At 40.1% G+C, this 13,845-nt stretch overlaps 1 protein-coding gene across 4 annotated transcripts in view; it reads left to right on the forward strand.

The window, feature by feature from the left end:
* The window catches only part of ATP6V0A1 (ATPase H+ transporting V0 subunit a1), a 54,344-nt gene that overhangs the window by 12,275 nt on the left and 28,224 nt on the right, over window positions 1–13,845 (forward strand). For 2 of the 4 annotated variants that reach the window (XM_037495216.2, XM_054688581.1), the window contains 5 exons: window positions 2,658–2,736; window positions 4,127–4,224; window positions 5,264–5,392; window positions 11,840–11,922; window positions 12,257–12,383. In XM_037495216.2, coding sequence (XP_037351113.1) covers window positions 2,658–2,736; window positions 4,127–4,224; window positions 5,264–5,392; window positions 11,840–11,922; window positions 12,257–12,383 — 516 coding nt within the window. Of the gene's footprint in view, window positions 1–2,657; window positions 2,737–4,126; window positions 4,225–5,263; window positions 5,393–11,818; window positions 11,923–12,256; window positions 12,384–13,845 lie in introns of all 4 variants that reach the window. The other 2 variants (XM_037495215.2, XM_037495214.2) reach the window with 1 other exon arrangement.

Here is a 13,845-nt window from a genome sequence, read left to right on the forward strand (position 1 = left end):
CCTTTTTTATTGAGGTAAATTTTATATTCAATGACATATACAGACCATAAGGATACAATTTGATGATTTATTTTGGTTAAATTTATATATACCTTTGTAATCACCACTCTAATCAAGATAAAGAATATTTCCATTGGCCCGGATAATTATTTTGTGCCCACCTCTACTCACTCCCCATATCAAAACCCCATAATTGTGTATGCTTGTTGATTTCTACCATCGTAAACTTGTTTTGCCTGTTCTTGAATTTTATATAAATGGACTCATACATTACAGTATCTTATATCTCACTTCCTTCACTCAACCTAATGTTTTTGACACTTACCATTTGAGGGCATATCTATAGTTGATTCTTTTTTATTATGAGTAATGTAAGAATATACAACAATGTCCTCACCCATTCTGCTGACAGGCATTTGGATCTTTGCCAGTTTGAAGCTGTTATTAAAGCTGCTGTAAACATTCTTGTCCCCAGTCCCTTTGCAGACATGTTTTCATTTCTCTTAAGCAAATACCTAGCAGGAGAATCCCCAGTCAAAAGACTGGTAGATGTTTAACGGTATGAGAAATTGCCAACAATATTTTTTAATATAATAGCATTTATCACAAGTTGTAATTTCCTGTTTCTTCTGGGGACTGAAAGTTTTCTCAAAACTACAACACATCTTACTCTTTGTATTTACACCAGGGGTCAATACAATACGTCTTCATGTAATAGTTCTTGGAAATTGTGGCTTTTAAGTGAAATTACATATAAGGAAAGCAGGTTCTCAATTAACATTGTTTTGCTTAGTGTCAGCCAGAATTGACTTTTCTTCTCATCAATGTTACAACAAAACCATATTGAACAAAACTGTTATTTGAGGGCGTGTTGTGTAGGATCCAGCACACATTTGGTTCTCATGAGTCATTTTTTACTTTTTTTTTACTTTTCATTTTTATTATTTTTTTTGCACCAACTTTTTTTTTTAAAGATTTATTTATTTATGCATACAAGATGGGGGTACAGGCCAGAGGTGCGAGGGGTGAGGTGTTATAAGGCAGCCCTGATATTAAACGGGGTGCCTGACTGTGGGTCCTCACCCGCGTGCTTAAAAGGACTTATTAATGCTCTACTGCAGGCACACGTGAAAGGTTAATAAAAGGTTTATTTACAAGGGGAGGGGAAATGAGGAAATGTACAGCTCAGGGAGAAAAGTGGGAGACAAAGTTTTAAATGAGTCCTACCCGATCCGCCGATCTGGAATCCCAAATGGCACTCAGAGCTGGCTGCAAGCCAGGAGCTGTGAAGCCAGGAGGCGAGCGATAGCGAGCCAGCCCAAGGCCCACGTGTTTGGTTTTCATACCCAACCTGGCGGCTTAACTCCACCCTCAAGTCCCAGCCACCTTCCCTTTGGTGGTGATGGGATTTGTCTTTCCCAATGTCTTGATGGCTTTGGTCTAGAGTGGGAGTGAAGTCTGCAAAGCCTGTATGGGATTAGCTCAGGACATCATTTCCCCCTAACAGGAGGATTCACCAGAGGCAGAGGGGAACAGAACAGACAGATTGACTGAAATACACTGCTGAGGGGAGCAGCAGGCGAGTCAGGAGAGGTCTGCTGCCCCATGTGGGTTGCTCCCTGGCCGGGGATGGAACTCGTGCTGCAGTGGCTGCCATAAACTTTACAGGTTGCGTTTTAACCCCTTGCACCACCAGGGAAGCCCTCTTTTTTTTTTTTTTTTTTTTTTTTTTTTAAGATTTATTTTATTTATGCATACAAGAGTTGGGGTGTAGGCCAGAAGTGCAGGGGTGGTGAGGAGAGTCACCAGAGACAGTGAGGAGCAGAACAGGCTGGTGACCTGAAATACACTGCTGAGGGGAGCAGCAGGCGAGACAGGAGAGGTCTGCAGTGCCATGTGGGTCAGCTCCCTGGCCAGGGATGGAACACATGCTCTAGTAGTGCTGATAGCTTCATAGTGCTGAGACTTAACCCCTTGGGCCGCCAGTGAGGCCCAGTAATTTTTTACTTTTATCGAACTTAGCACATACTGTCTTATTAATTGTATTCATTTTTCTTGTCTACTAGAGTGCAAGATTCTTAATAAGTAGGGACTTGTTTTATTCTTGTTTGTATTTCCTGGAATATCTGTTACATTACTTTGAATGAAAATTGCTCATGATGTTTGAATGAATCAACCATCCTGTCACGTAGAAGGTGAAGATCCTGGGACAGAATAACAGAAGTTTGCCTTCTACCTCTTCTGATTTGGAAGGAAAGAAGGAGAATCAGATTAAGCTTCTATATCTGGTGCCCAAATTTTTGATGAGGGAAGCTCACTGAGGCCTTTGGCCTGAAAAGCGTATTTTGTATCACAGTGCTTTGTTTGATTAGCCTCCATCCAATAATATTTTGCAGCAGTGAGAGCAGGGGTGGGGGTGGGGGGGGGGTGGGGGGGTGTTATCTGTAGTTGGTGTGACTGGTCCCATAGCAGTTTTTTGTTTTTTGGGTTTTTTTGTCCCATAGCAGTTTATGTGGATCAGTAGACAATTTTTATTATGTGTGTGTTGCATCATACACAGATACAAAATTATGTTTTTACTTTGCAGGATGTGTTGCTTGTGAAACAGGAAATAGATGCAGCCTTTGAATATCTGGTATTGTATTCTTATTTTGCAGTTAAATCCAGATGTGAATGTTTTCCAGAGGAAATTTGTGAATGAAGTTAGAAGATGTGAAGAAATGGATCGAAAACTTCGTATGTGCATTTTGGTCTTCTATAATGTTCCTTTTGAATCATTTGTCTTGAATTAGTCCACTTAATAAAGGGAGAAAATATGGGAGAAAAAAAGGGAAAAAAATCACTCTATCCTGATGTTAAAAACATTCCTTTTATGCAAGTAGATTTTGTGGTGTTTGGGGTAGGTGGTCTTCAGTGAAAGCCTTGTTTGACATGACAAGGTTGCAATCTGGGAACACTGGTTATTTGTGTGTATAACATTACTATATTATAGAATTCTGAGAGCTAGAACCCAGACCACCATCAGCTTTAGATGTCAGCATAGTCACCTTTTAATTTGAGCTATTTATGAGAGGAGAAAGGAACGTTCATTAAGATTCTTTTGAGAGTTAGTGTTAATATACTTGCTTCACTCATTCCCCACCACATTCCTTCAATGAAGGTGTTACCTCATTTTGTAAATGAGGAAACCAAAGGTCAGAGAAATGAAGTGACTTGCCCAAGAACATATGTGGTTATGTATTTGAATTGGAGACGTTATTTCTAACTCCAAAACTCAAGATTTTGATACTCTATGCTAGCTGTAAGTTAGCTGATAGGTGAGTTTCTTCCATGCACTAAGAAAAAGTAGTTACCACCCAAAGCACCTTTCCAGTGTTTGGGGACCTGTTCTATATCTTGTTTTCTGTTTTACTTGACACTGAATTGATTGTTTTCAAATTTGATGACACATTTTTGATTTGGAGTCTCACTACTGTGCTAAGTGCCAATATTATCTTGAGAGCATTCTTCTGTAGCTCTGCTCTGCAAGCCAGAACCACTGTACTCTGGGAAGTAGTCACACAGAGGAAGAGCTGGAGCAGGTGAGGACCAGTTTTTAAATCAAAAGCAGGGAGGGCCTCGCCTGGTGGCATAGCGGTTTAGCGCTGGGCTGCAAAGCTGCCCACAGCATCTGCAGTGCTGGTTCAATCACTGGCCACCGGGTGAGGGTCCCACATGGCGCGCAGACCTCTCCTGCCGCCCGCTGCTCTCCTCAGCAGTGTATTTCATCACTCTGCCTGTTCTGCTCCCCACTCTGGCTCTGGTGAATTCTCTCACCCTCCCGCGCTTCTGAATGTACCCAGTGCTTGTATAAAAATAAATAAATAAATCTTTTAAAAAAAAAAACATAAAAAAAAATCAAAAGCAGGGAACTCTTCAGAGTAACTGCTCTGGAGAGTGTGAGGTAAGAGGAAGAGGGCCATGGAGGGAAAAAAAAGGATTATATGTTCTTTTCCTATTACAAAAAAGTTTCTATCTTATAATGAAGCTCTTTTTAGCCAGGTTTTTGGGTTTATTTTTTTCCTTCAGATATCAGCAATCCCAGGCATAGTAGTTAGACATGAATGTTTCGCTTCTGTCATTTTAGGATTTGTTGAGAAAGAGATAAGAAAAGCTAATATCCCAATTATGGACACTGGCGAAAACCCAGAGGTGCCCTTCCCCCGGGACATGATTGACTTAGAGGTAAACAATCTTCTGAGGAAGCCAGATACAGTTCTTTCTACTTAAATGCAGAAATCTACTTAAATTGTCTCCTTATAGGCAATCCCTTCTTATTATCGTTTATTCTTTTTGTTGTTGTTGTTGTTGTTACTATTGGCTGGTATATTTCTGTTGTATCCAGCACCTTAACTAAAAATTCTTATTTGTCACCTTTATAATTATGACTTTATATAACACCCCTGTTTATTTACTTGTTTTGACAGTAATTATCCCTACTCTGAATAATAATAATATAATTTCTATTTTATGTCCTCTTCTTTACTTAATAATTTTTGTTGCTAATATTCACTTTATCAGTATTTATATTTATTTTCAAAAATTTTACTAGTGTCTTTAAGATACTATTCCCCCACCCCCATCCCTCGTGTCCACTGTCCCTTTGCCCCCTCCCTTTTTCACCTCAGAGCCCTTACTGATATCCACTGCTTTTTGAAAAGTGTTTTGATATTGTCCGCTATATAAATGTCTAGTATTTATTTTTATCACACTGACTTACTTTCCTACATATAATACAGAGAGTAGGATAATTCTTGATGTTTATTTATCTAGTAGTTTATTGACCTCATAAACTAAGTGAATGGACTTTTCAGTAATTATTTTATCCATTCAAAGTCTTCTGAAAAATTTTGCCACATGTATAATGGAATCTTTAACAACCATTTTAAGCAAAAATTTTCATGAAGAAAGTATTTACTGGGTAGATATATCATTGAACCATTAGGTGACAAGAGTTCTGAATTCATTTGTTTTTCAGAGCAAGCTTTTTTTGGTCAGCAGTGACTTTCTTTCTCTTTAAAAAAATTTTTTTTTCTTACATTGGTGTTCATTTTTTGTACAATATTTGATTTCTCCTCTCAGGTGTAATTCCCATAAATCTCCCATCACCCCCTCACCTGTGAACCATCACCTTAGTCCCTTATGCTCCTCGTCCCCTGTCAGAGCAAATATTTTTAACTTACTGAGTTAATAGTTTTTGTTTTTTGGTTTTTTTTTTGGGTAGGCCAATTTTGAGAAGATTGAAAATGAACTGAAAGAAATCAACACAAACCAGGAAGCTCTGAAGAGAAACTTCCTGGAACTGACTGAATTAAAATTTATCCTTCGCAAAACTCAGCAGTTTTTTGATGAGGTCAGACTATTGTTTCTTTCAATATTTGAGCAGCTGATATTTACCTGCACAGTGGGCCATATTTTTATTCCAATAATTATTTTAATTTGCTAGTTTGAAAGCAGTACCATTTTTGCATCCTGTTTTAGTTGAAGAAATGTCAGATTATGTTCCATTTTTCATGCAGTACACAACAAGCCATGGTTTTGTATATTTTTGCATCTTCTGCAATTTTTCATCTCAAAATGGGGAAAGGAACCCTAATGTAGTTGCATAAACATAGTTGAAATTTTTACATTATGTTTTAAGGTAAGTATATTCAGGTTAAAGTTGAAACAAGAAACATTTGGCTATTCGTGAACTTTTCACACAGGTTTACTCTCCGAACCTTTTGTCATCAAATTTTTGTTTTTATTTTATTCTCTGTGTTTGCTCATCAACCTTTGAGCACATTTTTAAGCACCTCAGATAGCATTTTAATTTTTTGAGTTTTTCTTTATATTGTAGGATACGTTTGAAATTCCTAGATTTTCACATAAACTCAGCAGCATTACATTTTAGGGAGAAATGTTAATAAGTTCCTGGGTTAAAAATGTGGGTGACTAAGCTGCCAGCTGGCAGCTTGCTCAGGTGACCCCATGGGAAGGAGTTGGAGCCAGGCCTTCAGGTGGCTTCCTGCTCCTAATAAGACCTGGGGAGAAGTCTTAGCTGTTAGCCTGGGTATATTTTTCCTGATGGCCTGTCTTTGCCACCAGATTAGCAATATCAGATACTTCAGAGATTATTGGAATCACTATTCCATGTGCCTTTCCATAAAGTTCTTCATTTCCTTTGCTCAACAAAAATGTTCTGGCAAAGCTTCTTAAAAACAGATGACCCATTTTAGTTAGCACCTGTTACGTTCTTAGCTTTAGTTTCTGTCTTTTGAGGAAAGAGCCACTCTCCACCGTTCTCTGGACTGGAGCAGGGGGTTCTCCAATCAGCAAGCAGCGTCAGCCTCACTGGGCACGTTGTGAGAATGCAGATTACCATTCTCCACCCCAGACTTGTTGAATCACAATCTCTGAGGGTGGGGCCCAGCCATCTGTTTTCATGAGGTGATTCTGAAGCATACTAGTTTGAGAACCACCCAGCTAGAGAAAGTCAGCTGAAGTTGTGATACACTCCTCAGTAGTTAAGGATTTGACTCAGAGAAGCCAGGCTAATTAAAAAAGATCTGCTCAGGGAAAAACTCTGTTGGGGTGAGGGAGAGAAGGAAAGCTCTTATGAGTTTAATTACCTGATTTTCCCAAGAGTCAGAATCTGACTAGATATCAAGAGAGGTTTAATGTGAATATTCAGCTTGCTCACTGTGTTGGGAGTTTTGAGACTGTTGTTCTTGCACCGTTTCCCAGTATCACCACATTACAGGGTATGGGACAGTGTGATTAATGCTTTCCAAGTGTTTCAGGTCTTTTGCAAGAGGCATGACCTCTGACGCCATGTGGTTTTCATGAGCAAATAATCCGGGATTCCAGTATGCTCACTGCCTACACACTTATTATATTTCTCTTCATTAATTCCCTGAGCATTTAATGAGCACCTACTCTCTGTGAGGCCCAAGATGAGTAAGACATGGTCCCTGTGTTCAAGGAATGTATCGCTTAGTCATTTCAGAAAATGTCCCCAAACACAGATCCTCCATATGCTCAGAGATCTGTGCTTTTTGAAACTTGTTCAAGCTGCTGCCCTCAGATCCACGTAACCTTGGCCTTAGATCAAAGCCTAGCTACATTCCGTTTCATTTGGATTCTTTTGTCTCCTTCTTTTCCCCTTTTGCTACAGCCTTATTTACTCTGGAATGTTGCTGACATGTCTGAATGTCTTTCACAACCTCCTGAGTTTCTGAGGATTGGAATAGGCTTCCTAGTCTAGTTCATTCTAAGAGAAATTCTGAGTAAATACTGACTTTTTTATCCCTTAAGAGAAATAGTTATTGGGTCCGCCCTAGTGGTGTAGCGGGTTGAGTGCAGCGCTGTGAAGCTGTCCGCAGCCTCTGCAGCACGGCAGCCGGCCATGGAGATTACCACATGGCATGACAGACCTCTCCTGCCTCATCCACTGCTCCCCTCAGCAGTGTCTTCAGTCCATCTGCCTGTTCTCCTCCCTGCTCTGTCTCTGGTGAATTCTCTCACCCTCCTGCGCCTCTGGTGTGTACCCCAGTTCTTGTATAAATAAATAAATCTAAAAAAAAAAAAAATCAGAAAAAACAAACACAAAAAAGAGAAATAGTTATTTAAGCTATTAATGTAATTTAATTTTTATATTTTATAATTTTTCCCTTAAAACGTTTGTCAGTCATGTATATGTCTATATAACTTTGTGGTTTAAACTGTTACTTTTATAATAAGTAGTAGGACCAATAAGAAGGAACAACTTAGAAATATGATATACAATTTGAAAATCCTAAAAGTAGGGATTTTGTTTTATGATTTTTTTTTACATTTTTATTTTCATTTATTTATGCATACAAGAACTGGGGTGTAGGCCAGAGGTGTGGGGGATGTTCTCCACTAGAGACAGTGGGGAACAGAACAGGCAGACTGACTGAAATATACTGCTGAGGGGAGCAGCGGGTGAGACAGAAGAGGTCTGCTGTGCCATGTGGGTGCCTCCCCGGCGGGGATGAAACTCAGGGATTGAACTCAGGCTGCAGTGGCTGGTGATAGCTTGATTGCACTGAGACTTTAACCCCTGTGCTACCAGGGAGGCCCTGTTTTATGACTAATAAAGCTAACCATGAAATGTCCATCCCAAGTAGGCAGACTCAAAGCCCTACCATGGCTTCTCCCTTTCTTCCCTTTCCTCATGCAAACAAAATTCTTTTTTTTTTTTTTGATCTCTGGAAGTATTTTTGGGCACAAGGCCTTGGCTGTGAGAAGTTGTGCCCCTGCTTTTGTCACCCCTTCCATTCCTAGTACCCTCACAAGAGTACAGAGAGTTTTCCTGACAAGAACTACTCTGCTTTCTCTCTCTGAGTGCAGTCAGCACCTTACCTGTTTGCCACTAGCTCATTACCCTAGCTGGGTCTCTTCCAATAGCCCTTGCCCTGCTGGTGCCTAGCAGCAGTCTTAGGTGTCCTGCATGGAGGAGACAAGGCCTCACAGATTGTGTCTGACCACGTGAGCATGTTTTCAACATTGTGAAAATTGAGGGAACTTTGGACCCTCTAATCTCAGAAACTTTTTTGAGATTTTTCATCCATGTCTAAAATTATGTTTGCAAATGGCCTGAAACGCTACCGATTTCAAACCCTTCTTTATAATACAATTTGGTGAATATGATCAGTAGTTTACAATAATGAGTTAGCAGAAAATGGCTAAATCAGAAAATGATTTTTTCCATCATTAGGCATAGGGGTTGTGATTAACATGGTGTGTTGAAGGGGCAACATAAAATATACTGAATAGTCATGTTATTTAAGATGATTACAAATTTGACTTAGCCATTTCTTATCCAGAACACTTAAAATGACTTGTTAATGATTATCCTTTTCTCAGTCTTCTTGCTTATGAAGAACTGTAAGAGCTGGAGAGATTTCTCTGCATCTTTTACCATAAGCAGCAAAACGTATGAGAACGTAAAGAAGACTGGAAAAGTAATGGTTAATGGCATGCAGACTCCTGCCTTCCTTTCTTTCTGAGTTTTCCATCCATCTGCTTTCTTTATTTTTCTTTCCCATCTGCCATCTCCTATGGGCTGGGGTGAATCTCTTTCTCAATGTAGATGGAAGTAAAAGTGTTGTTCTTGGTAATTCATGTACCTGGAACCAGATATGCTGCTTATACTAAAGTGTAGAAGTACTGAAGTTCAGCTGCTTCCTTTTTCAGTGCATCGTGCAGTATTCTGACTGGAGCATGGGGTAAGCTGGAGGGCTCAGCATGTAGTTTAGAGGAGCAGGGGCTCTACTGTTTTTAGAGAACCCAGATTAGGATCTAGGTACAGACGTGGTTTTAGATCCATACAGTTACTGCTTCTGCTGATCCTAGTTTCCCTCTAGGCACAATTACTTTTCCTTTCTAAGGCTTAGGATTCTTAAATATGAAATAGTGAGATTAGTGATTATTGCAAGTTTTTATTTAATTTTAATCCTGGGTTTTTATTCCAAGAAGATCCCAGGTAGTCTTTGGGCTTTTTTATTCCAGGAAGGCCCCAGGTAGTCTTTGGAGAAGTCCTGTTGCTGAGCCCTATTTGCTGTTCCCTCACGTCCCCTGTAGAGCCCACGTGCTCACACGCAGTTCATTTAAGCAGGTCTTGTGAACTGTACAGGGAAGTAGACAGAAGTCTTGAGAATAACAGTCACAGTCAGTTTCACTGGTTCTGCCAGGAGACATCCCAAGAGCGCGTTGAAGTGCTGTGACCATTTAGATCCTTAAAACAAGTTGCCTATGGCCTGCAGTGACTTATTTGATTTTAACTGGAAACAATAAGAGCCCATACACTTCCAATCAGTAGCAACTAGCAACTTGTGCCCCATTAGCTCATCTTCAACTTTTCCAAATCTGTGACAGCATTTCTCTGCCCTCTGATGTGCCCAGTGCCTGTCCTTCCTTTATTTTTTTCCTTTTTGATCAAAGTTGATTCTGCTTTCACTTTTTTAGGCTTTCCAACTTACTATATGATTTATACAGATCTCCCTTGACTTCCAGTGAGGTGACATCTCAATCAGTCCACCGTAAGTTGAAAATATTCCAAGTCAAAAATACATTTAATACACCTAATCTACAGGTTAGTGTACCTACCGTAAATGAGCTTAGAACACCTGGTCTACAGGTGGGCAGAATCATCTAACACAAAGCCTGTATGATAAAGTGTTGAATAGCTCCTGTCACGTATTGAATACTGTACTGCAAGTGAAGACAGTCTGTAGAATATGGGTTGTTTCTTGGTTGCTGTGGCCGCTCAGGGCGTCACTAGAATATTGCACCACATAGCCCTGGCCCAGGAAAAGATCAAAATTCAAACATTGGAAGTGTGGTTTCCTACTGAACATAGACTGCCTTTGCAGCACTGTAAAGTAAAAATTCTTAAATTTGGGACTGTGTACTTTGTCCTCCCTCCCCTTTGACTGTTACATTCATGGTCCTATGATTTTTATCCAGCGAGGGTCCCACATGGCATTTTTTGATAGTGGGGTTGGCAAGAATAGAATCAAATTGAAATTTGGAGTTAAAATGACTGAGAAAAATTCCTCTCACTTTTTGTTCAGTTTTGCCATTGGAAAGAAAGATTAGTTTACTGTCAGTCTTTGGTCAAATAAGTAGTGTGTGGATATTAAAACTGGGGATATCAGACAATGGAGAAGTCAGTTGACCTTTATTTTTTAGGGTAACTTCTCCTTTCTGATGAGACTAAAGGGTAGGGTGAGTGGCATAGAGAGAGGCTTGGTAATGCAGACCTAAGTCTAAGAAGGCCCCTCTCCTCCTTCATTCCATTGTATAAACTGTCATGGTGGAAATCATTTTAAACAAACCAGCTTGGTTATGAACTATTACTTTTTCTTCACTTAACTTGATATTATTAACTTAAGCTGTGTTTTCAAGAATCCTTAAACAGTAAGGCCTACATATATTTTTTAATATGTCTAGATTCCTGGTCAGAAACTAGGGCATTCAGATTTGTTTTCACTTTTTCTTGCCTTTATGGATTTAATGGAGGCCCAGGCCTGCCCACCTTTGGGCTTCCTACCCAATTAGAACATGAAATACTTTTTATTTATTTATTTTTGAATTTAATCTTTTTTTTCTTTTTTTTTGTAATGATATGCTTTTAAATCCCATGGGTTGGAGTGTTTGTGCTATGGCTATGCTGAAAGTTCTCATGTACTGAATTTTTAAGAGCTGGGAAAACCTAGATATCTGGAGATGCCTTGTCTGCCTTCTCCAAATCATCCCGTGTTCCAGAAAGTGTTGGTGCCTTGCTTTTTCTCTCCTGATAGGAGCATCTCCATCCTTCACTTTCTCACATGGGGAAAATTTCAGTTTGTAGCTGCTTAGAAAATTAATGTTAAGGATATCTGCAGAGCTATTTTGCTTTTGCTCAAAACACTTCAACATCTGCCCACATGCAAAGGTATTTTCTGGTACTTTCATGGCTCATTCAGAGAAACAGAGGAGGTAAAATGTTTTCCACCAAGTGACAGATTTATACACATCACCATCATTTAACGTTTTTTTTTCTTTATTCCTTATTTTTAAGAACATTTCCCCAGATACTTGACTGGGACAATTATGCTTTCTTTACCTCGTATCTTTCCTTTGTTTTCTTCCCCTGTTCTTCTTTTTGTGGGTGTGTCTTCTATTTTGGTGGTTTTTTTCCATCTTTATTTTCTAAACTTATTTCCTGGTTCCTCGTTCCCTGCATGCCACTAACTATTTTCATTAGATATTAATTGATTTGTGAATTCAGGCTGAATTGCATCATCAGCAGATGGCGGATCCAGACCTGTTGGAAGAGTCCTCATCCCTCTTGGAGCCAAGTGAGATGGGAAGAGGCACGCCTTTAAGACTTGGGTAAGTACCACTTCAGCTCTTCCCTAGCCAGTGGGGTCATGTTTCCTTTTTGCTGTTAAAAGAGCAGCAAGGCTGGGCATTCATTTGCTTCTAGGACACACTCTCTTCCGAGCCTGTTGGGGGTGTTCCTGAGTCACTTTGGAGTCACTTCCTGAGTTGTTCTGTCAACCCTCTGGTGGGTCCAGAAATAAAACTTTGGCAGCCATGTGCCATAACAGTGCATAGTCTCATGTTTGTCACCTTTGCCCCTCTTCTCTCACTTTCCTTCTTTGTCTTCAAGCCTCTCATCCCACGGCATGGACTAGAGTTCCCAATCTGGCTCTTCTCCCCACAGCTTCGTGGCTGGTGTGATTAACCGGGAGCGCATCCCTACTTTTGAGCGCATGCTTTGGCGGGTGTGCCGGGGGAATGTGTTCCTGCGACAGGCTGAAATCGAGAACCCCCTGGAGGATCCTGTGACTGTAAGACAAGGAAATTGCATCCTGTGGAGTAGGTCTTAGAAAGGGAGCCCAGCGCAGTAACATAGGCTGGTGCCCCCTCAGTGTGACCCTCCCAGAGAAGCCCCTAAGTCTACCCCACTTTGATGAGAATTTGAAGGCCTGCTCTTTTCCTCTTAACTTCCCTCATATGTGTGCATGTGATGTGTATGTAACACAGGCATATACATTTTCAAGCCTGACCCATGTAGGTGTTATTTTGATTGGAAATGTTTTTCCCAGGTATTTTAAATTTTAGTTTTATATATTTTCTATAACTTATCTGGCACCAAAAGAAAATTGGTTTTCTATGAAAATTAACTTAAAGTAAGACATCTGGTTCCAAGCTTGGTAGTATCCATGTGCAAAAAGAGGAGACATACTCTAAACTGTGTTCTTTTTAAGTCAATAACGTTTAGTTGGTGAGGAGTTTTGTCTATTTGTTTGTTGGAAGAATTAGAAATGTAGTTTAAGATACATATATTCATCAAGTTAGGATGAGCTTCCCCATCCAATGATTTGGAAAGTAGGAACGGGTTACCATAATGGAATAGAGTTCTTTACATTAAATCTACATTACATGGGTGAGTCCTGATTTCAGAGATCCTAATTAAAGAAATGTACCTCACTTTTGCATTAGTATTATTTAGAGGCCTGGAGTTGTTTTTTCTGTTCTAAATTATGTTTTGGTTTTCTTAAATTAATATTCCTTACTCTAAATAGAGATTGAACTGTTGACACCTCTCAGTGCGCACACCATGCAGCTGAAAACAATTCAGTGATGTGGCTTGTGTCCTAGGTAGTGCCCAGGAGTGAGGTGACATGTAGTTTACCCAGCAGAGCAGTTTTGCAGTCATCCTGAAGGCTGTCCCTGGGTGTGGAGACAACGTGGAATGCAGTCGCACCTAGTGTAGAGCAGCTCTCAGGAATATTAGCCAAGTTTCTGGGCAACAGAAAGATTTTATCAACAAAATCGGGGAACTCTGGGTCTAGATCTCCAGCATAGAGCAGCTGCACAAAGAATGTGCTCCAGTTATTCTTAGAGAATTTAGGAATTTAAACCTCTTGGACCTTATTTTCTTCATTCCTCATCTCCTTTTATTCTTCCAAAGTTTTGTTTGTTTTCTTGTAAAAGCTCATAGGAATATGAGAGGAGCAGGCAACCAGAGACAATCCCTGTTAACAGCCAGTGTTGCTTTCTTTTCTCATCTTCCTTCCAGTTTCCCTGCCCTGCCCCCCCACACCTCCTTCCAGTCCTTACATGAGACTTTAGGGGTCAACTTGGCATTGGGATGGACGGCCTTCCTCCCTGCCCTGTAAAGTCTAAGTTAGCATGAATCATGAGGTTCTACATCAACAGCCTTCCAAGCTACCCAGTTCCTTGCAGTTTTGCAGCCCCCCTTACCTGGGAATTTCTAAGCATAGGAACAGACAGAAAAGGCTTCCT

Source organism: Talpa occidentalis, unplaced genomic scaffold (assembly GCF_014898055.3).
Source record: "Talpa occidentalis isolate TD23 unplaced genomic scaffold, MPIMG_talOcc4v2.1 talOcc4.7, whole genome shotgun sequence".
NCBI lineage: Eukaryota > Metazoa > Chordata > Mammalia > Eulipotyphla > Talpidae > Talpa > Talpa occidentalis.